This window comes from Muscardinus avellanarius (genome assembly GCF_963383645.1).
Source record: "Muscardinus avellanarius genome assembly, chromosome: 18".
NCBI classification, from domain to species: Eukaryota; Metazoa; Chordata; class Mammalia; order Rodentia; family Gliridae; genus Muscardinus; species Muscardinus avellanarius.
Genome location: NC_137804.1, coordinates 25,356,886 through 25,383,933, shown reverse-complemented (window position 1 = coordinate 25,383,933; position 27,048 = coordinate 25,356,886). Strand labels below are relative to the sequence as shown.

The 27,048-nt window shown below is 38.3% G+C and overlaps 2 protein-coding genes across 2 annotated transcripts in view; one reads left to right on the top strand and one right to left on the bottom strand.

Moving 5' to 3' along the window:
* Positions 1-3,794, top strand: part of APPL1 (adaptor protein, phosphotyrosine interacting with PH domain and leucine zipper 1) — a gene marked incomplete at both ends in the record, with an annotated part of 35,484 nt that extends 31,690 nt beyond the window's left edge. The window contains 6 exons of the mRNA XM_080715996.1: positions 437-611; positions 708-744; positions 1,539-1,685; positions 2,185-2,235; positions 2,512-2,601; positions 3,648-3,794. Of these exons, the coding sequence (XP_080572122.1) occupies positions 437-611; positions 708-744; positions 1,539-1,685; positions 2,185-2,235; positions 2,512-2,601; positions 3,648-3,794 (647 nt within the window). The remainder of the gene's footprint in view (positions 1-436; positions 612-707; positions 745-1,538; positions 1,686-2,184; positions 2,236-2,511; positions 2,602-3,647) is intronic.
* Positions 3,795-10,298: 6,504 nt separating this feature from the next.
* Positions 10,299-25,144, bottom strand: ASB14 (ankyrin repeat and SOCS box containing 14; the record flags this gene model as incomplete). The annotated part of the gene is made up of 9 exons (XM_080715368.1): positions 10,299-10,477; positions 11,178-11,331; positions 12,575-13,118; positions 13,557-13,728; positions 16,256-16,501; positions 23,205-23,363; positions 23,957-24,097; positions 24,473-24,561; positions 25,026-25,144. The coding sequence occupies 9 exons, from the start codon at positions 25,142-25,144 to the stop codon at positions 10,299-10,301; spliced, it is 1,803 nt and encodes a 600-aa protein (XP_080571494.1).
* Positions 25,145-27,048: the final 1,904 nt, after the last annotated feature.

Here is a 27,048-nt window from a genome sequence, read left to right as displayed (position 1 = left end):
ATCTGACTTATGATGTTATTCAGAAAACATTAGAGAATAACATGTACTTTTTACCTCATAGTCACTCTCAATGCATAGGCTAGCCTTTAAGTTTTTCTGAACAGCTGATATTTCTGGTCCTGAGTAACTTTTTTCTCATTTTCCAGTAGCTATTATTTTATATATATATAATTTCAAACTTACAGAAAAGCTCTAAGAATAGTACAAGGAATTGTTTTTACCCAGAACCACATGGTTGAACCACATTACCTTCTACTTTTTCAATCTGAGACCTTAATTTTCCTATACCTTGAATACTGCATTTAAAAGTTATTTCTAAATGCTTTTATCAGGTTGAATTTTCCCTTAGAAAACCTAAAAGCAGGCAGTATATTTTATTCTTTTGGAAAAGAAATGTAAGGTTTAAAAAAACATAATGTACCCTGTTCTGTTTTAGATTCTATTCTTCATCAGTTATTTATCGTACGATTCCTTGGTTCTATGGAAGTGAAATCAGATGACCATCCAGACATTGTTTATGAAACAATGCGCCAAATCTTAGCTGCTCGGGCTATTCATAACATCTTTCGTATGACAGAATCACATTTATTAGTCACTTGTGACTGTTTAAAGTAAGTAGTAAACCTTCTTTAAAATAATCTGTGGGAAACATTTTTATTATATGATTTCAGCCTAATAAAAATTTATTTTCCAAATTATTATTGTAGGCTAATTGACCCACAGACACAAGTTACAAGGCTTACGGTGAGTTAAATACCTTCAGGCATGTACACATCTTGTAACTTGATAATTATTCTGATTCTGTATATTCATGTATGATAGTAGTAATTATAGTTGGTCTTTAGGCTGTTGTAGAGCCAATCGCTATCTCCAAAAAGTTATAATTGGACATTCTATATAACTTAGAAGAAACAACAAAATATGGTATGATTCTTAAGTGTTAGGAAACATATCGTACACCGAAGAAATTAATAGTAGGAGTTAAAAGGTACACAATTGAATTTATTTTAATACCTGTTTTGAAATAGCTGCATGTATTATTTAATCATCAAATGACTTTTTATTATTGGATTTGATTTTATAAAATGTGTCAATAAGCCAGGCGTGGTGGCACATGCTTGTAATCTCAGCATTTGGGAGGCTGAGACAGGAGGATCCGGGTTCGTGAACAGACTCAGCTACTTAGTGATGCCCTTTGCAACTCAGTGAGACCCTGTTTCAAAATAAAGAAAAATAGGGCTGGGGGTGTAGCTTAGAGGTGGAATGCCCCTGAGTTCCATCCCCAGTACTGCAAAAAAAAAAAAAAAAAAAAAAAGTGTCAGTAACTAATAAAACTCAGTAGTCAGCATCCTCTTGCTTTCCTTGGTAATCCAAAAACAAATAGTCATTATGTCTTCTTAGATTATCCGTATGTTAAAAATTTGTCTTTAAGATCTTATTTAGGGTATTTTTTAGAACCTAGTATGAGTTTGTCATATATGCGTGCTACTGCTGTGAGTTGATAGATTTCATACTGACCTCGGTGTTTTCTATGCTAGTTTCCATTACCCTATGTAGTTTTGTATGCTACACACCAGGAAAATAAGCGGCTTTTTGGATTTGTTCTCCGGACATCAGGAGGAAGAAGTGAAAGTAGTCTATCATCAGTCTGCTACATATTTGAATCAAACAATGAGGGAGAAAAGGTAACATTAAGTTCTATTGTGAAATACATTTCATAGTCCGAGTTTTTACTAAGATCTTTGGAAGTTGCTTGAGCAAAGCACGTTGCTCTGGAGAGACCCACCATGAATGGGTTGGGCCTTCTGAGGCTCACACCTGTGTCGTCTTGGCCATTGATGGCTGGTTCAGTTTTCTACCCTTCGTAACCTATCCTGGGAATACAACATACTGACATAAGCAGTCCTTTTAAGGCGTCTTCAGCAGCTTCCTCCTCCTGTCTTTGCAGGCTGTCCTATCTCATGATTGATGTGAGATAGTGAGAAATGAGGCACATGAAGAAGGCGACTCGGTCTCTAAAGAAAACATTCAAAGGCTTGCTTTGAGACTGGAGCCACCCTTAAGTCAGCTTTTATTTGAAGCACTGTATTGAGTTATAAAACTAGTTATATCAGCTATTTGGGTACTAGAAATTTCTGCTTTGATGTGAGAACTGAGTGTTTCATGCTCTTTTTTCCTTTTTAGATCTGTGATTCTGTTGGACTGGCAAAACAGATAGCTTTGCATGCTGAACTGGTAAGAATTCAAGAGATGCTTGATTTTTTCAAGAATGTTAACTAGAGTAGTATAAACTTTCATATCAGCAAGTAAATGAAATGATTTTGCTAAGTAAGGCTAACAATGGGTGCGAGTGCTCATACAGCATAGAACTGGATAAATGAAACGCTATTGGTATGCTTTCCTACGTACAAATTTTTTTAAAGCTTAAAAATCACAAAGATCATACTGAAATGTCTAAAATTTAAAGTTATTTCATATTTAACTCATTAGTTTTATTCATCTGTTCTTCAGGATCGTAGGGCATCAGAAAAACAAAAAGAAATAGAGAGAGTAAAAGAGAAGCAACAGAAAGAACTCAGTAAACAAAAACAGATTGAAAAGGTATGCGGTCCTAAGATCTGGATATTCTCTCTATGCCGGGTTTGTGAATACTTAATTCACCACTGTGACTTTCAGATTTGAATTTCCAAATGAAGGCCTGTTTCTCCTTGATACTTCATTACCGATCATTCATAGCATAGCAGAAAAGGATAACATTTGAATTCTGCTATTTATCTGATAGGATATGTTTCATGACTTATTGTTAAAAGCAAACAGCAAAACTTTCATATTCTAGTGAGGGTTATGTCTGTCAAAGTGGTTCTTTTGAGAGGCTTTATAGACTTAATTGCTATCACTGAAAGCTATATTGCCTTCTAATTATTAATAAAATTTAAATGTTGCTAGGAGTGTCAATTAATTTTCCAAAAGGATACTTTTAAAACTTTTCAGTACTGGGGATAAAGCCCACAAAAGAATATTGTCAAGCTACAGTTTTCAGAGTAAAATATTGATTAGGTAATCCATGAGTTTGTAAGATTGACAGTGGGAATGGGAAGGAGGCGACAGCTGCAGGACACTTGATGAGAGTAGATCACTGAGGAGTGGTAGTGCGCCTGATGTATGGACAGAGAAGGGGGAACGGCAGAGGTGCCACTGAAGTCGTGCTTCCCTCATAGGCTTGACTGAAGGAAGGTGATGCCTGATTTAGCAGGATGAAGTCGATTAGGATGGAGAATAGGTCTGGAGAGGAGGAAGGCGCGGGGTGTGGGGTGATCTTTTATGTAGCTTTCACTCAAATTGAGATTACTCTTGTAGTGTATAGTGAGACATGATGATAGCCTGAGTTTGATTACTGGCTAGGAAAAAAAAAGAAGAAAACCAGAGATTTTAGTTTGTTGGCTTTTATAGGATTCCTAGAATGGTGCCAAAATTCACTTTGGCGTCACATCGGTTGGGAATTAGCCTTTCTTTTTATCAGGTTGGCAGAATCATACATGCATGTCTCTGACAGAAGGACTGAAGTGGTTCTCAAGTATGGGTTTTTAACTGCAAAGTTTTCCATTTCCAGGCAGTTAATGTAGTTTCTTTTCTGTCTTTTCCACTAGGACTTGGAAGAACAAAGTCGCTTGATAGCTGCTTCCAGTAGACCAAATCAAGCCAGTAGTGAGGGGCAATTTGTTGTCCTTAGCAGTAGCCAATCAGAAGAGAGTGATTTGGGAGAAGAAGGAAAGAAGAGAGAGTCAGAAGCATAAACTTATCTTTACTTTTTGATTGATTTCTCCCCTTGGAATTTGACAATTTCTGTGGTGAAATGGCACAAGGTAACAACTATGTTGAAATATCAAGGAGGCAACTAAGCTTTATATTTACTTATTGTTTTAGCTTCACTTAAAAAATATAATTGAACTTGATGACTTAGGTTTCTTTTCTTAAAAATAATAATATACTATGCATTAACATTAAATTCCACTTCTCTAAACAAAACCTCCTTATTTCTCTGAAGTAGATGGCTGAGGAATTATACTTAGTGAAGCACTGTCCCCTTCACATTGTGAACTTTTTAAATCTTGTGCTGTAATTGGCTTAGCCCATGAGAAATAATTTATTCTTTAGGTTCAGATACTCATGAACCTCCCATGTCCAAATATTTTGCTGGTAGTGAAGAAGTGTGCAACTGAGTACATTAAAACCCTTTCTACAGGGAATTCTACAAGTTTGCAAATATTTTAACAATATAAAATGTGCAATAGAGTTTGTATAAAATCATTACAGCAGAGGTTTTAGACTTGGGGTTTTCAGTTGTGGCAGGTGGGGCTGCTGACTTCACGGCACTTTCTTGGATTGCTTTCATTTTTGTGATGTACTACACCTGATGCCAGTAGGGAAGAAGCCTAAGTGTCTTTGGTTCAAAATTGATATAACCTTCAGCATTTTATTATCATATTCTTAGTTCTCAGGTCGGAACTACAATAATTGCTGCAGAGCAGTAAAGACAAGTAAGATTTTGGAATTCATTAAAAGAATTTTGTTGTTCAAGTACATTTTAGATTAGAATTGACATGTAAAGATATTGTTACAGGATGATAACATTGTATTTTCTGCATTATGTGAAATAATTTTTACTGATAATCAAATGACATTTCAAAAGGTCTATAACAATTATGTTTACTGCTTAAAGTAAAAATTCCCAGAGCTTACTTTAGAAAATGTAATCTTTTAAATTTCAGACTGATAAGCCCCGTATTTTCATAATCCCGTGTTTTGATAAAGCACTGAATCACCACTTTATATCCAGAAAGGCAAATAATGAATTTATGAGCATAGAATAATTTGCACTAACTATTGTAAATACTTCTACTTTTCAAATGAGTAAAAGGTCTAATTCCATAAAAGGTTGAGAAAAATGCCTGGTATAGCATCGGAAAAGTGACCAAGGAAGGATTTTAGTCTGGTACCAAAATTAAATTAACATTAGTTTAACAATGCCTATCTTCTCTGTCAAAAATTGATTTCTTTTTTCTTTATTTGTATTTTAAAAATGGCTTATAGAAATTATGTTCATGTGTCCCACATGAAAAACTGTATAGATAAACAAGTTAAATATATTGGGTAAAATATTTTACATAGTAGCATATATACAAATTTAATAAGTTAGCCACTAGGGCTAATTTTACAAGGGAAAAAGCCCTTTTTCAAACCCTTGTGTAGTTTTCCTCTTCTTAGTTTTGAATTAGATATGACATCTGTTTAATTCTCAAAGTATAGCTCAGTTGTTTCACACTGTGTTATGTACATTGTTTTCTGTAGGAATGGGATAGGTAATTATATATTGTTTCATGATATTATTTTTATCCATGTGCCAAATGGGAATAACAGTTATTTAATACTCTTTGAAGCCTTATGTTACCAAAACATATAGTAGACTAGTAGAAATTTGTGGAATACTTTTTTGATTAAAAGTTTCTCCTGTGCCTACTAAAGGGAATGTTTTCACAGTAGTGCATCGTTCCTTTTGTTGAAGTTGAAATTTCTTTTGTGGTCAGTACTTGATTAGTTACAGCAAGTCCTGTTTTTAAGACTAGTTTGAGATTGGTAAGCTTTTTTTTTCATTAAGTCCTTTATATAAGATGTCACCTCACTTAGTTCACATGAAATCTGTTGCCCTATAAGGTAGGTAGGCATCATTAGGAGGCGGTTTTAGTTGGCTGGCCCTTTGAATGGTAGGCAGCAAAGTGCTGCCTTTGTTAGCACTCTGGGCTAGAATTAAGGGTACTGGTAGACTTAGAGATGCTGGACAGACTTGTAGTTCCTTGTAAGTCTTGTTTCATAGGAATTTTCACAATAATACGTCCATGTCCATGGGTCTGGATCAAAATGCATTCCAATGCCAAGTAGAAGTCATGAGTGGGAGCTGGGCATGGTGGCGCATGCTTGTAATCCCAGCGCTTGGTTGAGACAGGAGGACCGCACAGGTTCAAAGCCAGCCTCAGCTACTGAGTGAGGCTCTCAGCAACTTAGTGAGACCCTGTTTCCAAATAAAGTATAAAAATAGGTCTGGGAGTATAGCCTGGAGGTAGAAAAGCCCCGGGGTTCCACCTTCAGTACCACAAAAAAAAAAAAAAAATAGTCATGAGTAGGTTTAACAATTTTTAGATGATTCCATTTTAATAAGCTCTCTTTTTTGTTTAAAGAAGGTCACCCATGGGCTGGGTGAGGTGGTGTGTATACCTGTAATCCCAGTGACTCAAGATGCTGAGGTATAAAAATTGTGGGTTTGAAGCCAGCCTGGGCAATTTAGCAAGACCCTATCTCAAAAACAAAATGGACTGGGGATGTAGCTCAGTAGTAGAGAACACACTTGGGTTCAATTCCCAACTGCAAAAAAAAAAAAAAAAGAAGACTGCCCATAGGCTTCTTCCTAAGGTTCAAGCTAATCTTACTGCGTTGTATCCTTCTCCTAAATCTCATCTTTCTCTGGGATGCTTTGGTGATGATATCTGGATTATATGTGGGGATATATTTTCTCCAACACCAATTTACAATGAGTGCTTTCTAAAAATTAAAAAAATTTTTAAAAAAGGAATTAAGCCTAATTCTGCTATTGTTCACCTATCTATATGAACAGTACTTTTATAACTGGTTAATGAAGTTTATAGATAGAAATCAGTTAAATTCCTGCATCCACATAAAGTTTTGAAAACTTGCCAGGTGTGTGGCACATGCCTGTAATCCCAGTGCTTGGGAAGCTGAAATGGGAGGATCCCAGATTCATGGCCAGCCTCAGCTACTTAGTGAGGCCCTCTGCAACTCCGTTTCAAAATAAAAAATGAAAATAGGGCTGGGAATGGGGCTCAGAGGTAGAATGCCTCTAGGTTTAACCCAGTACCACAAAAAAATAAAAATAAAAAAGAAAGAAAAGAAAAGCTAAAGAAAAGAAAAAGTTTTGAAACCTTGCTACGTAGGGCCTGGAACTGTCGTCTGAACAGAGTCCCTTACAGCTAGTCTAGTTTTTGCCATGTTTGTCATGATTATTTTGTTTAATTTCCAAAGAATTCTCAGGTTCCACAATCGAGGGGTAATAAAGCTGTTTTAATTATACTTGGAAAAAAGACAATAGGATGTGCAAATATCCTAATAATCTAAAGTTTTGTGTGGTCAAGGCACTTAAGTTCATTCTGAGCTAACTCGGTATTAACATTTTACTTTATTAATGCTGGACAGACCCTTAGAGCTAGCGCATTACAGAACCTATCACCCGAATAAAATGAAAATATTAAAGTTGGTTTTGATGACAAACTCCTAACATTCAAACTATACTTTAAATATTTAAACATACCAATTGTAACAAGAAAGTCCTTAATTTTATTTTTAGCAAATTTGGTTTACTTTTCTTTTGTGAGTTTTATTTTGTTCTATATTAATTACACAAAGATTTGAAACTGGAACCATATATTGCTTTTAACATCTCTTGTGGCTGCACTCATAAATAATTTACTTTAGGTAATATGAGAGCTGAGTATTAAATTATAACTAATGTTCAGAATTGCTTTGTATATTTGGTCATTTTGAAATGTACGTGAATTGGTTAATTCTTATTTCACTGATAATATTAATCATGCAGTGTAAAATTTAAAACCATGCAACATTTTCCTTTAGAATTGAAGAATGCAATTTTACGTGATCATGGTATACATGTAGGGCAGAGAACTTATTTTTCAATTCTGTCAAAATAGGTATTTGCTGACAAGGCTTCAGGAAATATGTTAGAAGAAGATTTTTTATTGTATAATAAAGTCTATGATTTTTGTACAGTCTTTTTTGTATGAAATATTTGATATACTCTGAACTTTATTTCTCCAAATAATTTCAAATGATTGTTTAATCTGTTATAACACTAATTATATTTTTCCCTACTGCAATTCCACAATAGCTAAAGTGAAAAAAATATTGACACTTACTGGTTACAGAAGCAAACCAATTCATCACTAGTGACTTTTCTTGTTGCAAAGAGAAGAGACTTTAATAATTATCCTAGATATGTTGTATATATACTGTTCGGTCCTACTTAAAGAAATTCTTCTAATTTAAAGGAGCAGCTTATTGTATGTTCCAGCTTAGGCCTGTAATTTTAATAGTAATAAATATTCATCCCATGTACTCTTTGTAGCTCATTATAGCACTTACCAACTTCTTCTATTGGGAGTTTGTGTTCTAATTTGTTTTGAATTTTATAAAAATGTGTATATACCTTTAGAAGTATATACATCTAGAAGGCTGAGAGAAGTGGATGAAATTAACTTTAGAATTATGTAATTTATCTGATAAAAGTGCATGTGTATACTAAATATCTATTTGTATATTGACGTACATATAACTTACCATTTGCTTATAAGCACACACAGTTTGATTAAAAAATAAAAACTTCATGTTAGCTAGTTTTGTGAATTTTTTTTTAAAATGAGAATTGAACCCAAGGGCATTCTACCTCTGAGCTGCACTCTCAGCCCTTTATTTTTTTAATTTTGAAACAGGGTCTCACTAAGTTGCTGCAGGTCTTGCTAAGTTGCTGAGGCTGGCCCAAACCTACAACCCTCTTGTCTCTGCCTCCCAAGTTTAATGCCTCTTGGGATTACAGGCCTGAGTACCATACGTGGCTTAGTTTTGCTTTTTTTTTTTTTTTTTTTTTTTTGCTGGTACTGGGGTTCCTGGAAACCCTTCTACATTTAACATTTATATACAGTGAAAAATGAATAGAAATAATTTAATCTGGCTTTTTTGTTGTTGTTGTTATCAGTGAGCTCCTCCATGTCCAATACCAGGCATTTGAAGCCTGCCCCCCCCCCCCTTTTTTGTGGTACTGGGAATGGAACCCAGGGGCATTCTACCTCCAAGCTATACCCCCAGCTGTATTTTTTATTCTTTATTTTGAAACAGGGTGTCACTGAGTTGCAAAGAATCTCACTAAGTAGCTGAGGCTGTTCACTAACCGTAATCCTCCTGTCTCAGCCTCCTGAATGCTAGGATTACAAGTGTGCGCCACCATGCCTGGCTAAAGCCCTTTTAATTTTCATTTCGTGATTACATTAGGTAAATAATGGCAAGCCATAACTAGGGCTTTGTTAAAAAAGGGATATGTGTTTCTCATTAAAGATGAAATTTTAATTAAAAGTTCTATTTAAGTTATTTGAATTCTCCTGTCTCTTTACTTGATTACAAAGAAACAGTAAGCTGGTATTTTGCCCATGGACATCTAACTTTCAGGGTATATAATTGGGTCAGTATATAGTCTGTCCAATCACTAAGATATATATGTTCTCATTAAAATAAAAGAATAGCCGGGCGTGGTGGTGCATGCTGTAATCCCCACGCTTGGGAGGCAGAGACCGAAGGATTGTGCAGGTTCAAAGCTAGCTTCACTGGCTTAAGAGACCCTGTTTCCAAATAAAAATATAAAATAGGTCTGGGAATATAGCCTGGGGGTAGAAGGGCTTCCAGGAACCCCAGTGTGTGTGTGTGTGTATATATATATATATATATATATATATATATATATATATATATATATATCACACACACACACACACACACACAATTACCTTGAATTGTCAGAGAAGGCATCTGTTATTTTGAGCACAAGGAAACTAGATTTGTACACTTAGTATAAGATCAGTGCAGAATTGGAACTGGCACATAGGGCTGGGGTTATTAGCTCAGTGATAGAATGCTTCCCTAGTGTGCATGAGGCCCTGGATTTAATTTCTAGCACTGTAAAAACAAAACAAAAACTTAGTGTATTTCAGTTACTTAAGATTTGTACTTATTGGGGTTTTTTTAATTGCCTTTAGAATTATAGCCATTTATACATTGAGAGGCTATGCTCAGAGCAATTGTTTAAAAAATGAAGATTAGCCAGGTGTGGCACAAGCTTGTGCCACCACAAATGCTTGGGAAGCTGAGACAGGATAATCATAGATTGAAGTCAGCCTCAGCAGCCTGGTCAGGCTCTCAGCAACTTAATGAGATCCTGTTTCCAAATAAAACATAAAATGAGTCTGAGGGTGTAGCCTGGAGGTAGAAAACTCCTGGGTTCCATCCCCAGTACCACAAAAAAGTAAAAAGATTTTAAAAATTAAAAATGTAGACTACATTGACATTTTTAATTGCTAGGTAAAGCAAAAAATTTGACTTACACATGACAAGTCAAATTTTAAGAAAAACAGCTGTAAAATTATACCTTTTCCTCAAGAATAGTTGGATCACCAGGTTCCTGTAAAAATCCCTTGTCCATAAAGGTCATATTCTTTGTAAAGTATATAAGCTTTTAGCCGATTGGGTAATGGAAGAAATGACATGAAGACAGGGCAGCGCAAATGTAAGCGCCCCATACACTTCCGGATCTTTAGGCGGCACAGATGCTTTAGGGTGCGAGGGTTTGCTAAAATGAACAAGAGGCATATTATTAGCCAAAAGAGAAAAGAATTGTTTAGTGATCTTAGGGTTTGATTAGCAAAGGTATTTGATATTTAAGTCACCGGGATTTGTATTTGCTATGACTAAATGGGAATATCAACAGGGAAAAATTTTCAGTTCGCATTGCAACCCCTAGTGTAAATATGGTTTAAGAGCCACATCATGTTGGAATCCAGAGATGTATAAATTGTGCATCTGGCCTGTGAGACCTAAAGTCTTTAACTCTCAACTAGCCTCCAGTTCTGTCCATGAAGTCAGGCTAAGAACAAAGATCACCATCTAGGGTGAAATGAAATTAAAGAAATTCTTAATTTTATTAAGGTGCTGTTTTAAAAGAATTTTGTTTAGAGAAGGGTCGTTCAGTACCCTCTATAATCTAGATCTTAGCTTTTCCTTGTCCCTGTTTTTATTGCCATTTCACAGATTTTAACTCCTGTGTCTATAGTGTTCTTTCACAGCCATAGTTTAAAAAATATAGTAATTACCTACAGATTCTGTCCACTAAAAAATAAGTACAAATTAGTGTAGTCATGAACTGTAGCTTTTTTTAAGTAGTATTTTTCTAGTTTATTTAGGTCAAGTTTCAACCAAAAGAGAAGAGTATTCTAAAAAAACAAATAATACAATTCATATTTTGGTCAATTTTCTACAAGAAATATACTCACTCAAGATAGAATGTATTTCTGACCAGAGCCCCTGTTTTTGAAGCACAGCCTTCAGCTTTGAACAGATCTGAACTTGATCAACGTAATCAAGCATCACTCGGACAACCTTTCCAGAGAGATGCTGAAGCCATGACAGAGTTATTACTTCACAGAACTGAGGAAAACGCAGAAAGTAAAGGGAAAGCATTGAGTATCTGAAGGTCAGCATAGTCATCAAATGAACACTGACTTAGTCAAGAACCAAGGCCTTGAGTTCCTCATTCGATCTCATAGCTTTAACATTTGGAAAAATATTTACTACTATTCAGAATTATATAAGATGTCATGGCAGAATGGTAGAGATTGTCATGTAACATCTCTTAACTGCTTTGGTTGGTCACCTGGCTATCTGCAATAAAGATTACCTGTCCAGCTTTACTTGTAGCTAGTGCCCACCTGATTAAGCTCTAGTCAGTAAGAAGTATCCTGTGCAATTCCCCAAAGACCATTAAGAAGAGCAAGACGTGCGGCTTCCTCCTCCCTTCCTCTGGCTGGAATGTGGGTGGGAATTTTTTCTGTAACTCACGAGGCTGTCCAATTAGAAAGTTATCTACTTCTAGCCTTTATTTATAGGAGATGATGCTTGGAATGAGACCTGAAAAGTGGAAGTCATTTGAAAAACTAGGGGAAAAGTTCAAGTTGGAGAACATAACAGTGACCAATTAGATGAGGGAAGACCAGAGGATTGGTGTGAGAAAATGTTTCAAAAGGGGGAAGGGATGTCTCAAAAAGAATTGATTCTTTTTTCACCAGAAAGAAAACTAATCCAACTGTTAGAGCTAAAAGAAAAAGCCAGAAACCTAGGGGTTGTGGGTATCAGGAATCCAGCAACATTTCAGCCAGATAACTCATTCAAAGAAATATAACTGTAATATCAGACTATTCAGTCTTTAAAACCTGTCTCAAGCCAGGCATGGTGACAGGCACTTATAATCCTACTACCTGGGAGGCTGAGACAGGAGGCTCACAGGTATGTGGGCAGCCTCAGCTACTTAGTGAGGCTAAGTACTCTGGAAGTAAGACCCTGTTTCAAAATAATAAAAATAGGGCTAGGAGTGTAGCTCAGAGGTCGAATGCTCCTGGGTTCAATATTCAGTACTGCAAATAAACCAAAACCTGTGTCAGGTATAACTTCATTTGTGAAACTCCCTGACAGTTTGAGGTAAAGTCATTTCTTTCTCTAAATTATTGTAGTACCCTTTATATCTTTCTATATTATAGTTATTTTGTCATATATTTACCATGCTAGAGTCTTTACAACTATTTGCTTTTGAAGAGAGGGTGGAGTCTATTACTATAGTTCAAAGACTATGGACAATGACTGTGTTAAGGTAATAGAACTAGTACTGTGAACTTACCATAGTATCTTTAATAACTGTAGATGTCCAGCCTTCAAAAGTATAGGAAGGATGAACGTTGTCCCCATGAAGACAATCAAAGCACCGCTCTGTGTCATACCCATAATTCAGCAGCATTCTGAGCAGGACTTCATCTTTCAGTGTGTATTGCAGTGCTGATGGGAAGTGCAGAGGGTTAACTCTGCAGAAGTAGTTGACATTGGCCCCATGCCGTAGCAGCAGGCTGATCAGCTCGTAGTTACCCATCCTGAGGGCTATCTGCAGGCAGTTAACTGGGTCTTGATTCGGCAGAGCTCCAGCACTCAGAAGCAGCCTCACTGAAGAGAGGTCACCATTTGACACAGCAAAATACAAAGCTGACTTCCTTTGATCGTCATAGTGTTTACGGATTCTCTGATCAAGCATGAAGTTCACATCAAATCCAGCTTGGATGAGCAGGTCCAGACACTGAGAGTGTGCTCCTGCAGCTGCGCAGTGGACTGGGCTGATCCCACTCCGCTTAATGGCACTGAGGTCTGTAACTGGAAGCAACATCTTCAGAGCTCTGGGAAAGAATTCAAAGTGCCCAGTAATTTGAGACCCAAGGCTTCTGATATGCCTAAGACCCTGATAATAAACCACTTTCTAGCTGATCAAGAGTTTATAAGGTGTTTAAAGTTATTGGATTAGAGAAAAAGAATATGAAGTTTATGTAAGCTGCTATTACTATTTCCATTATTTCCAATAATGTAATTTTTTTTTTTTTTTTTTTTTTTTGCGGTACTGGGGATGGAACCCAGGAGCTTTCTACCTCTGAGCTGCATCCTTAGCCCTATTTTTTATTCTTTATTTTGGAACAGGGTCTCACTGAGTTTCAAAGGGCCTCACCAAGTAGCTGAGGCTGGCTGCGAACCTGGATCCTCCTGTCTCAGTCTCCCAAATGCTGAGATTACAAGGGTGCACCACCACGCCTGGCTGTCTCCAATAATGTAATTGGACTTACAATAAGTGTCCTCTGTCAGCAGCTATGTGAATAGGCAGGTGGCCTGAATTCTTAGGGATGTTGGCATCTGCTCCATGCTCTAGCAGGAGAGCTACCGAGTCTGGGTTTCCTCCTCTAGCAGCTTCAAGTAAGATGGAAGAAGAATCAGAAGCCTGGCCATGAGCGTTGGCACCTAAGAGGAGAGAGTCTTGTTATACAAAATTATTTTCCACTGCAATTGCTTAACCAATCTCAAAAATGTATTACTACCATCAAAAAGGAGTGAGTGAGCACTTACTCTACCAAAGTACTAAGAATCAAAGAAACAAAATACGTACTTCTCTATGAAGCAGTTTCTAAATTTTAGGTTAGCTTTCATAATAATTTTATAAGTTGTTTGCAACTTGAAAATTCCAGTAGAAATACTATTATAAAAAATGGTTTAATTCTAGACCACCCTACAAAAGCCTGCTTAACTCATATCATGCTAACATGTAGAATGGTATTAAACTGAACTGTATCGCCGTGCCATCTAATGATGTTTTGGTGGAAAGTGACATTTGTTTGTTTTAACTTGTTTTTAGGGGACTGTTCAGAGTAAGAGACACTAATTGTTATAAATTGAAGTTAGAGGTTGCTGATAGCTAAAATTAATTGAAGTACCTGTATGCCAAGTATCATGTGAGTTGGGCAGATGAGAAGAGTTACAGGTGTAAGCAACATGTCTTCTAGGGTAGGGCTGTGAGGGGAGCTGGGAGGTGAAGAGAAAGGAGTTTGGGTCAGTCCTGGAAGAGTAGCATTTGGATTGACATAGTTCTGGAGAGCATTCTAAGCACATTCACAGCTCATAAAGAAAGATGTAGTGACTAATTTAGTACAGACTCTCTAAGTGTCATCAGGGTACAGTGGTTACCTAAAACCCTATTGCTTAAAAAAGTTTTACATCTAGGGCTAGGGGTGTAGCTCAGAGGCAGATTGTTTTCCTAGCATGTGCAAGGCCTGGGTTTCATTTCCAGTACTGGAACAACAAAAAGATTAATCTTTTCTAGGAGGTGAAAGATCCCAGTGTTTGCTTTTTCTTATTCTAGCTAATAACTTCAGGCATTTATCACTCATGTAAAGCATCTTGCTTAAAATGTTTTAAAGTCATTGGTTAGAAACAAGCATCCCATAGGAAAGATTAGGTAAGTCTCCAAAGCACAGGGTTGTTCTTAAATACAGGGAATCCTGCCATCTAGCATACTGGAGACCAGGACCATACCATATGTTAATAAAGAAATAAGGCTTGTGGACATAGAATGAAAAAGGTAGTGTGTGTGTGTGTATGTGTGTGTGTGTGTGTGTGTGTGTGTGTGTGTGTGTGTGTGTTATACTGGAGATTGAACCCATAGGCATTTTACCTCCAAACTATACCCTCAGCCCTAATTTTTTTTTATTCTTTATTTTGAAACAGTCTCACTAAGTTGCAGAGGGCCTCATTAATTAGCCGAGGCTGGCTGCAAACCTGTGATCCTCGGTCTCAGCCTCTCATCATGCCCAACAAGAAGATACTTTTAATATTGGAACTTTATTAAATCTTTCAGTTCTTTGTTATTGCTTCATCTTACAGTGGAGGTTTTGTGAAAGACAAATGCCAAAGTTTTCTGAGCCAAGGGTCCAGTCCAGTAAAACCAGGATCTAAAATGGCTACTGTTATAACTTGTACCATCCCTGACCTTTACTCAAGTGCAAAATGTAGTTAATACCTGCTTCACTGATTGTGTGTGTGTGTTGGGAGGGCTCTGGGGATGGAACCCAGGGGCATTCGACCTCCGAGCTACACCCCCTGCCCTATTTTGAATTCTTTATTTTGAAACAGGGTCTCACTAAGTTGAGGAGGGCCTCACTAAGTAGCTGATGCTGTCTGTAAACCACAATCCTCTGGTCTCGGCCTCCCCAATGCTGGGGTTACACGCATGCGCCACCATGCCCAGCTCTTCACTGAATTTTTAAAGGATTACCTGGTACAATTTACACAGCTTAATACCTGTTGTGTACCAAGTACTTAATTATCCTCCCCTTCTCTTGGAGTTATGGTTATTACTAAAGAAGAAAACTCGCCGGGTGTAGTGGCGCACGCTTGTAATCCCTGCGCTTGGGAGGCGGAGACAGGAGGATTGTGCAGGTTCGAAGCCAGCCGCGCTGGCTTAAGAGACCCTGTTTCCAAATTTTTTAAAAATTGTAAAATAGGTCTGTGTAGCCCGGAGGTGGAAGGGCTTCCAGGAACCCCAGTACCACAAACAAAACAAAACAAAACAAAACAAAAAAACAAAACTGGCCCAAAGTGAAGAAATTAGGAAAGATTTCCTAGCATTTAAAGCTGTTTAATGACAGATTAAACTGTCTCATGACAACATAAGTAGCAACAAATGTTACATGAGCTTAGATTTTGATTTTAAGAAAAGACAACACAAAAAAAGTTAAAGAAAATAACCATCCTTTTAGCATAGTAAAGGAACATTAAGTCCCTGCATCATAGCAATTTTAGGGAAGTTATGTGATACCAACTAAGAATATTGAATCTATTTGAGGCATGTTAGTAACCAACATGAACACAATTTTATCAAATTTTCATTTTGGTCCCAAATAAACTCTTCTATTATTGTGAAGCTCTCCATCAAGAGGAGAGCAGTAGAAAATCACACTACGCACTCTGGTGTACTGACTATAGAAAAGCTTGCCTTTCTGCAGTAAAAACTGCATGACCTCAGTGTGTCCACTTTGGGCAGCAAGAGCAAGAGGAGTGAACCCATAGGAACTCTGTGGGTCAGGGTGTGCCCCGGAAGCCAGCAGGAGCTTCACCATGTCCTGTCTGCCTAGTTTGGCTGCTTCATGGAGAGCTGTCCTCTCATTGGCACATCGTAGGTTGACATCTGCTCCGTAGCTGATCAGCAAGCTGGCCATGTCGTAGGAATCACGCAGAACAGCTGGGAAATTAGAAGTGAGGTGGACATTATGTTCACCAGGATTAAAGCCAGAAAACCATCTCAGCTAGTGTACATCAGATTTTTAAGGAGCTCTTCCTATCTACTGACACATTCCAGCATTGTGTGTGTAGGAAACATAAAGACATAGCAAATGCTATTTGCATCACTGTGCTTCTTGGTGTCTTTTTTTTTTTTTTTGGTGGTACTGGGGTTCCTGGAAGCCCTTCTACCTCCGGGCTACACTCCCACACCTATTTTTTAACTTTATATGGAAACAGGGTCTCTTAAACCAGCAAGGCTGGCTCCGAACCAGCACGATCCTCCTGTCTCTGCCTCCCAAGCACGGGGATTACAAGCGTGCGCCACCACGCCCGGCATCTTGGTGTCTTTTAATGCATGATTAATATTCATTGGCTATTGTCTGCTTACTGGTTGATACATATAAAAATTTTATTTATATGGGTGTGATGGCACACACTTGTAATTCCAGTTCTTAGGAGGCTGAGACAGGAGGATTGTGGATTCAAGTTAAAGAAACTAACCATCCTTTTAGCATAGTAAAGGAACATTAAGTCCTTGCATCATAGCAATATTAGGGAAGTTATGTGACACCAAGACCAGCCTCAGCAACTTAGGCCCTTCACAACTTAGTGAAATTCTGTTTCAAAATAAAAGATTAAAATAGGGTTGGTGGTATAGCTTGGTGGTAGAATGCCCTCGGATTCCATCCCCAAGATCCCCCCCAAAACTTCATTTATCATCTTTATTTTATCAAGAAAATGAGAACCTAATAGTACAATCCTGAAAGTACTTGAAGCTTCTTCAGAAGTAAATCAAAACTGCGACCCAACAAACGTAACCGAAAGGCTTATAGAACTGATCACAAATTCAGCAGTGTCTGGATACAAAATCAATCTTAAAAAAATCAGAAGCTTTCCTGTATGCTAACCACAAATCCACTGAAAAAGAAATCCAGAAAATGCTTCCACTCAGGATACCCCACACACACAAAAACAACTTAGGAATAAACCTAAGGAGGTAAAAGACCTCTACAAAGAAGTTATAAAACACTAAAAAAAGAAATCGACCTTAGAAGATGGAAAGATCTTCCATGTTCTTGGATAGGCAGAATAAATATCATCAAAATGGCCATTTTTCCAAAAGTGATCTACAGATTCAACACAATACCCATTAAATTACCAAGATCATTCCTCATAAACATAGAAAAATCAGTCCTTAAATTCATTTGGAACAACAAAAAACCCAGAATAGCCAAAGTAGTTCTCAGCAACAAAAACCATGCAGGAGGCATCACAATACCTGACTTCAAACTATACTACAAAGTCATAGTAATAAAAAGAGCATGGTACTGTCATAAAAAACAGACACATAGACCAATGAAGCAAAATAGAAGACTCAGAAACAAATTGATTTTTGGCAGAGGGGCCAAAAATATACACTGGGAAAAAGATAGCCTCTTCAACAAATGGTGTTGGCAAAACTGGTTAACCATATAAAAAAACAAATAAATTCCACTTTCTCACCCTGTGCAAGAGTCAATTCAAGTTGGATCAAAGACTTGGAAATCAGACCAGAGACCTTGCAGCTCCTTTAAGAGGGCATAGGCCCAGTACTGCAACACATAGGCACAGGTACAAACTCAACAAGACTCTAAAGGTAAAAGAAACTAAAAGGTGGGTCAATGTGTGGGATTGCATTAAACTGAAGAGCTTCTGTAAAGCAAAGAAAATTATCAATAACCTCAACAGAGAGCTGATAGAATGGGAGAAAATTTTTGCCAACTATTCCTCTGATAGAAGACTAAATCTAGAATATACAGAGAACTCAAGAAACTCAGCACTAAGAAAACAACCCAATTTAAAACAATGGGCAAGTGAACTAAATAGACACTTCACAAAAAAGAAATTCAAATGGCTGATAAATGTATGAAAAAATGTTCAATATCAGTAGCAATCAGATGCAAATCAAAACTACCCTGAGATTTCATGCAACTCCAACTAGAATGACAGTCATTTAAAAACACAGCAACAGGGTGAGGGTGAATTGGCCCGGACCACCCTCCCCCCATGCCATTCTGGCATGGGGCTGTAACTATTTTCTGTATTTCTATCTTTTTAATAAACTTCTTTAAATCTTAAAAAAATAAAACACAACAACAGATGCTGGCAAGGATGTGGAGAAGTGGGAACTCTAAAACATTATTGGTAGGATTACAAATTAGTGCAACCACTTTGGAAAACAATATGGAAGATCCTCAGAAGAATGGAATGAACCTACCATATGTCCCAGCAATACCAGTTCTGCGTATCTACACAAAAGAATGGAAACCAAACTACCAAACTAATGCATGTGTATCTTTGTTCATAGCTGCACAGTTCACAATTTCCAAACTATGGAACCAGCCAAGATGTCCATCAACAGTTGAGTGGATTACAAAACTATGGGAAATGTACATAATGGAATTTTATTCAGCCATAAAGAGGAGCAAAATTATGTCATTTACAGGGAAATGAATGGAACTGGAGATTATAGGCACTTGCCACCACACCCAGCTCAAAAGAGTTCTTTTCACTATCTTACACTATCTATGCATTTTAGTGCTGTATAGCTTATGAGCTGCTTTCTTGGAAAAGGTGTTTCTGTTAACATTTTTTTCAACAAATGCAGAGCCTTAGAGCACTTTGTGATAAACCAGGATGAGATCCAAATCCCAATTTTCAGTAATACCCTGTCCTGGTCTCAATCTCTTCCCTTCCCTTACTCTATCTCTTCTCCCCTCTTCCCTTTCTTCTTTCTCCTCTCTCTCATTTTGCACCAGGGAGTATGAAACACAGGGGCATTCTACCTCCAAGCTATACCCCATCCCTATTTCTTTTCTTTTCTTTTTGGAATAGGGTTTTATTTATTCATTCATTCATTTATTTATTTATTTATTTATTTATTTATTTATTTATTTATTTGTGGTACTGGGGTTCCTGGAAGCCCTTTTACCTCCGGGCTACGCTCCCAGACCTATTTTATATTTTTGAAACAGGGTCTCTTCAGCCAGCATGGCTGGCTACGAACCTGCACGATCCTCCTGTCTCCTCCCAAGCGCGGGGATTACAAGCGTGCGCCACCACGCCCGACTAGGATCTTTTATTTTGAAATAAATTACTGCAGATCTTGCTAGGTTGCTGAAGCTAGCTTCGATCCTTTGATCCTCCTGTCTCAGCCTCCCAAGTACTGAGATTACAGGTGTGTGCTACCATGCCTGGCTTACTGGTGTCTTTAACATTTTATTTTATTTATTTATTTTTAACTTGATACAAGTTATACACATGGAGGACTTAAAAGTCCAATTACTACAGATTTCTATACTCTTTTCAAATCTCTTTCCCCTTCCCCAGAGCATCTTTTATCTCATTCTTTGTAATCTAATGTTAATATTCCTAAAGAGCCTGCTTATATTGCTTTATTTATTTATGTATTTATTTATTTTTGGTTTTAGTATAATTTGACTTATTATGGAAAGGTAAGATTTTTCTCCTATGTCCACCATACATACACATTTTTATTATCCTTTCATTTTTAAAGCATAATTTTTGTTAGATAAATATTTACCTTATTTTGATTAAAAAACTGGACCATATTTATGTTTCCTTTCCTGAACATCTTTTATTTTCTCTAGTACTTATCTACTTATCTTACATTTCATTTGCTTAGTTTCTTTTCCTTTTTTTTTTTTCCTTTGGTGTTGCTGGGCATCAAACCCAGGGTGGTGCTCAGGCATAGGCAATCTCTGTCTAAATCTCCTTTCAAGACGTGAATTCCAATCTCATCATTTTCTGAAGGAACATCTACCTGGACCTCCTGAGCTGTTTCAGTCTGGAACCCAGTGCCTGAACGTGTGACCCTAGGATTGTTGTGCCATACCATCTTGGGGCTCTCACTTGCCTACCATTTGTGTTGGACCTTCTGTTTCTTGGATCCCAGCAAGAGTGGAGTTTACTCCACGTTGGCAGAAAATTTGTTCCATTATCACCTTCATACATTCATACCTTCATCACCTTCATACATTAACTGTGTGAGAGATCAAAGCTTTTGAGATCTTCTTGTGTCTATGCTTTTGTTCTAAAATTTTCAGATTTTTTTTGTGTGTGTGTGTGTATATGTGTTACTGTGTAGTACTAGGGATTGAACCCAGAGGCATTCTACCTCCAAGCTACACCCCAACCCTATTTTATTTTATTTTATTATTTTGAAACAGAGTCTCCTTAGGTTGATGAGAGTCTCATTACTTGCTGAGGTTGTACTTACACCTGCAAACCTCCAGTCTCAGCCTCGCAAGTACTGGAATTATAGGCATGTGCCACCACACCTTGCTAAACTTTTAGATTAAATAGTTTGCTTAAATACAGAATTTTAAGTTGAAAACAGTGTTCCTTCAGAATTTGTGAAGCTGTTCTCCACCAATTTCATCAAAGATTTAGTTACTCTTCAGAAGTCTGAAGCCATTCTAACTTATAATGTTTTGTATATGACATTTCCCCACTTTTTCTCTCTCAGAAATTTATGGAAGTTTTGCTTTGTTCCCAGTGACCATGTAGGTCTTTTTAAAAGTACTTATTATAATAAAAATTTTGATGTTCAGTGAACTTAGAGTATATATGCAGAAAAGGGAAAAAAGACTCATAACTACGCTGTACTCTTTGAGATTTTCTTTTTTAACATTTTTGTATCTATCCAGGCATTTAATTCTATATATGTTACTTTTTTTGGAAATTATTTTTGATCACATTTTGTTAAGAAAACTTCTGTAACAACTGGCTTTTTTTTGTACTTATACTCTCTATTCCCACTTGCACAATGATTCAGTCTCTCAAGATCTTAAAACAGCCAAATTACTCATCTCACTATTCATTTGCTAGTTATTGGCACCAAATGCATGTGGAGTCTTATCAAATTCCTGGTATAAATTATGTTTAGAACCATTTATAATGTGTCATGAAAGTGCTTGAATTGCTAAGACTGGAAAACAGTGCTGGGCGTGTAGCGCCTGTTTTAATTCCCTGAGGTGACACTGTGTGCCATGTCATGTTGGTAAAACATGGCCCTCATTTAACGTCATTTTGACTTATTTCATTGATGATATAGTGCCTCCATCATGTCTATTTGTGTGTGCTTGTCTCCCCTCCCTCTCTCTCCTCTCTTTCTATTCTAGTGATTAAATCCAGGGTGCTCCATCCCCAGCTCTACTTATTTTTATCTTGAAGAGGGTCTTGCTAAGTTGCCCAGGCTGGCCCCAAACTTGTGACCCTCCAGCCTCAGCCTCCCCAGTAGCTGGGATTGTACGTGTGCCGCAGTCTATCGTTCTTGCTATTCACATGATGCTTTTCTTGGATTTTTTTTCTTCTAATTTTGTTGTTTCTCTTCTTTCCTATTTTCCATTTCTTTTCTTTTCCTTCTTTCTTTCTTTTTTTGGGGGGGGGGGTGGTACTGGGGTTCCTGGAAACCCTTCTACCTCTGGGCTACACTCCCATAACTATTTTTTATGTATTTTTAAAATTTGGAAACAGGGTCTCCTAAGCCAGCGTGGCTGGCTTTGAACCAGCGTGATCCTCCTGTCTCCGCCTCCCAAGCGCGGGGAGTACAAGTGTGCGCCACCACGCCCGGCCATTTCTTATTTTCTTCTGGAATTTTTTTAAACTTCATCTTTCAGAATCGTTTTGAACATCTTTTATTTCTACTTTAATATTTTTGTTGATTTTTTTGTTTTGCTTTTTTAGTATTCTGTTCTTCATTAAGTTTTCTAGGAAAATCAACGATAATTTCCCTTTACATTTTATCTTTCCTAAATAATCTGCTTCCTCAAGTTGCTTATTTCTCTTTGTTGAAGACTTTCCTTGGATGGTTCTTGGCTGCTCATAAGGAAGAAGTGGGGTCTACAGGGCTGGCTGGGAATTCTAAGCAGCGTGTGGGGCTTGTGGACTGTGGTCTTCAGTCCAGGTTGCTATGCTTGGGCTATTTGTTGGGGAGCCCCCAATGTTGCTGCCATTAGATCTTTCTTCCTGGGCTGGTCAAATTCTCCAGAGAAGCCTCTTCTGGGAGAGCAAAGACAAGGCCACCTACATTCTGGGGTCATGGTGGAAAATGCCTCCTAAGGGGAGAGAGGCAGAGGGGGCATCTCAGTCTGTTTGCTTAATTCCTCTAGTGTTTTCAACCTGGTACTCCCACTTCCACCTAATGTTTCTGGTCCAGAGACCCTGTAGAAGATAGCCAGAGAATGAACCTCCAGAACTCCAGGGGCTGGGGAGGAGTCCTTCTCAGCAGGCCGAGAGGGAGGAGCCGTCAGAGGCCCGCCTCCCTGCTTCTTACCAGTTGCAGCCAATCCTCCCATCGCAGTTGCCTGTCCTTCAGCCATGCTGCATGACTCTACCCCCTCTTAAATGTCTTACAGCAGAACTTACTGGTTCTATTAAAGCACCAGGTAAAATAAGCTGCTCCTACTTGGGAAGAGATTTTGCATCAGGCCATCTCACAGACCAGTCTTTAGAAAGTTTCTTGAGGGTCCAGTTCCCAGGTTCAGTCAGTTGGGACCAAAGGGACAGCGTTAAGACTGTGCACAGAAAGCTGCCTTTGAAACCCGAGGGCATGGAGGAGACAGAGCCACAGACCCTTCTCCAGAGAAGTGTTCATTTACCTGTGAGAAGAGGAGAATTGCCTTCGAAATTCCTAGAGTTTGGATTGCAGCCGTTGAGAAGAAGAAAACTGACATTTTCTAAGAGGCAGCTGCTGACAGCCAAGAACAATGGCGTTTCACCATTGTGGGTGGTTTGTTCCCACGTACTGGATTTTGAGGCTGAAATAAATTCATATCACACAGGTTAAGATATACAAATAAATGTGTGTGTGTGTGTGTGTGTGTGTGTGTGTGTGTGTGTGTGCACACATAGGCACACATGTGTGGTACTGGGGGTTGAACTTGGGCATTCTATCTCTGAGCTACACCCCCAGCCCTTTTTACTTTTTTTTTTTTTTTTTTTTTGCGTGTCTGGGGATGGAACCCAGGGGCATTCGACCTCTGAGCTACACCCCCTGCCCTATTTTTTAGTCTTTATTTTGAAACCAGGTCTCACTGAGTTGCAGAGGGCTTCACTAAGTAGCTGAGGCTGTCCGCAAACCGCAATCCTTCGGGCTCAGCCTCCTGAATGCTGGGATTACAAGCGTGCGCCACCACGCCCGGCTCCTTTTTACATTTTTTATTTTGAAACAGGGTCTTGCTAAGTTCCTGAGAGTCTCACTTAAGTTGCTGAGGCTGTCCTTGAGCCTGTGGTCCTCCGGTCTTAGCCTCCCAAGTAGTAGGACTACAGATGTCTGCCACTATGCCCAGCTTTAAAAAAAAGTTTCAAGTTTATTTCTCAGAAGCATCAAGAAAAGTAAAAGGGAGTGTACCTTTCAGGGTTATTTCTAAAACGTTCTTATTTAGTTGTGCTGCAGCCTTATGCAGAGGAGTCCAGCCTGTCCCATCAGCCTCATCAAAAGCAGACTGGTACTTGGTTAACTGTGACAGTACATCTTCCTCACCTATTAACAAGAAAAATCAAAACAGATTCACATTTGGCACACACACCGCTTCTGAGTTCCACCACCCATGCTAGTACATGAGACAACAGAGTACCAGCTTTTCTAAAAGACAAACCCTCAGGGCACAGACAGACGGCCTGCCATTTAGTATTCGACACCACCCCCCATCCCCAAGCCAGGCCTTATCCCATGAAGAACAGCTCTGTCTGCAGGGGAACCCGAGGACTCTTTGCTGTACTGTGGTATTTACTCCATGAAGAGGCCACATCCCACTCTGGACAACCAGCTGAGGACCTCCATAGCACTCAGCCTTGGCAAGAACCTGCTTCTAGGCTTCCTGAGCATAGAGGAGAGAGTCTCCCAGTTGTCGGCATCATGTCTCACCACAGTTGAAGGGACAATAGGAAGAGTACTTAACTGTCTCTATTGTTTCAATTATCTTCTTATAGTCAGCACTCAGAAAGGAATGGAAGCTGCAGAGGAAAAAAAAAAAAAAAAGAATGTAATTCCAAAACCGAGGAGAAAACGAATGAATGTCTTGTGTAAACCAAAAGGCAAAAGCAAAGGCAGGAGAATCAGGGATCAACTGATGCAATGACTGAGGCTTAATAGAAAGCTTTTAATAGGCTGCTGGGGGTGCAGCTCCATGGTAGAAAGCCCCGGGGTTCAGTCTCCAGAAACACACACACACACACACACACACACACACACGTTATTAGAGTTCTTCTCTAGTCCACTGGAAACTTCATTCATTTCTTCTGGTTTCAAGTTTAAATCTTGTCTGGTCAGGCATCATATTTTAGTCATATTTCAGTGACAGCTGGGGAGAGGGTAGTAGCTGAGTGGCTACTTTAGTAAAGATGAGGCCCTGGGTCCCATACCCAGTACGGGCTTAGGAGGGAGACAGATACTGCGTCACCAATGAGGGAGCCGTTACCTCTCGTCAGGTGTACACCGTGTTGTCCCTGGCTTGTAAATATCCTGTAAACTCTGCTCAATACTGAGCTGGGTATCAAAGTCATCGTCTGTGTCTTCATCACTGGTGTAATTATCCATTACTCAAACAGGCTTAATTTAAAATCAAAATGAGTTAAAAATATTTTTCCAATTGAGAAAATATTATCAACCACCTGAAATTGTACACGAAATCCAGAAAATTAGAAAATTGACAGGACTAATATATGAAGAAAATAAAACATTTGGAAAACAAAATACTCATTTAAAAACTTTTCCATAAGCATAAAACATTTTTTTGGACTGCCATAGATTTAGCATAAATTAGAAGTTCCTATGAGTAGCCATTTACTTAAAGCTTAGTCAAGAAGACAGTTTTTCAAATAAGACTTGGGTCAGGACATTGTAACACTGAAAACGCTCACGCTGATCTACTTTGATGTGGCCTCTGAGGGTTTCGCAGTGATTATAGCACTTGCTGAAAAGAATGCGTTTCCTACACACACTGAGAGTTATGCTGAAAATAACATTTTACTTAGTCAACACTAAAACCTGTTATCAGGCTAACTGTACTCTCAATACAGCATGTATTGCAGTACTGAAAGCCAGCATTTTATTAGGCAATATCTAAATGCTTTAAAAGAACATTGCAGTTTTAGTACAGCACATACCAAAGACATTTTTACCTTTTGTTATATCTTCTAGGACAGCAATGAAGTTTTCAACTGCTAAGGATTATTAGCACATGCAAGTCTCAGAATTTTCATTTATATTTAGGATCTCCATTCCCCTGTTGGACCATTATAAATAGATTTACTATAAATACTTGGTCATAAGACAGGCTGGCACATTCTCCCTTGTTTTTTACATGTTGTTTAGAAACATGATCTCTTCTTTGCTAGATTCATTAAATTTAAAGGATTAAGCATCTTATTGATGAAATAAAAACATTTGCGGAAGGTTTGGACATGCAAAGAGAATTCATTCTCTTAAGACTCATACACATAAGCACTGCAAACCAGAATTTTCTTTCCTTTTTTGGGGGGTGGGTACTGGGGACCAACCCAAGAGTGGTCTACCACTGAACTGCACCCAAGACCTTTTTATTTTTAATTTTAATTTTAATTTTTATTTTTTGTAGTACTGGGGGTGGAACCCTGTGGCTTTTCTACATCCGGGCTATACTCCTAGACCTATTTTATATTTTATTTGGAAACAGGGTCTCACTAAATTGCTGAGAGCCTCACTAAGTAGCTGAGGCTGGCCTCGAATCTATGCAATCCTCCTGTCTCAGCTGCCCAAGCATTGGGATTACAAGCGTGCACCACGAAGCCTAGCTTGCCCTTTTTATTTTTTATTTTGAAATGGGGTCTTGCTAAATTGCCCAGGATGACCTCAAGCCTACGGTCCTCTTGTATCAGCCTCCCATGTATTGGGATTACAGGTGTGTGCCAGCATACCCCCAGCTTTGTTGAAATATTTTAAAATCATTAATGCACACTAATTTTTAAAAAATTTTATTGGTGCATTGTATTTATATATCATAATGGGGTTAAAAAAAAAACTTGTGTGCACACATCACCCAGCCAGCCCCCACTCAGTCCCCACCCTATTCCCTCCCCATCCTTCCCTCCCATGCTTGGCTTAGTGGTTGACTACGATATGAATAAATACATCATATACTTTAAAGAGTTTCCTTCTTCCCTCACTCCCATCCCCATAGTTAGTTTGCCTTATTTGCTCCTCTATAGCATCTCCTTTTTCACCTGGCGTTCCTCCTATGACCCATTTCACCTTAGCTTTCACATATTAGGGAAAGCATCCATTTCTTACTTTTTGTGACTGACTAATCTTGCTTAGCATAATGTCCTCCAGTTCCATCCATTTCCCTGAAAATGATGTAATTGAGTTTTTTTAAATGGCTGAGTAAAATTCCATTGTGTACATATCCCACAGTTTTGTAATCCATTCATCTGTTGATGGACATCTTGGTTGGTTCCATAGTT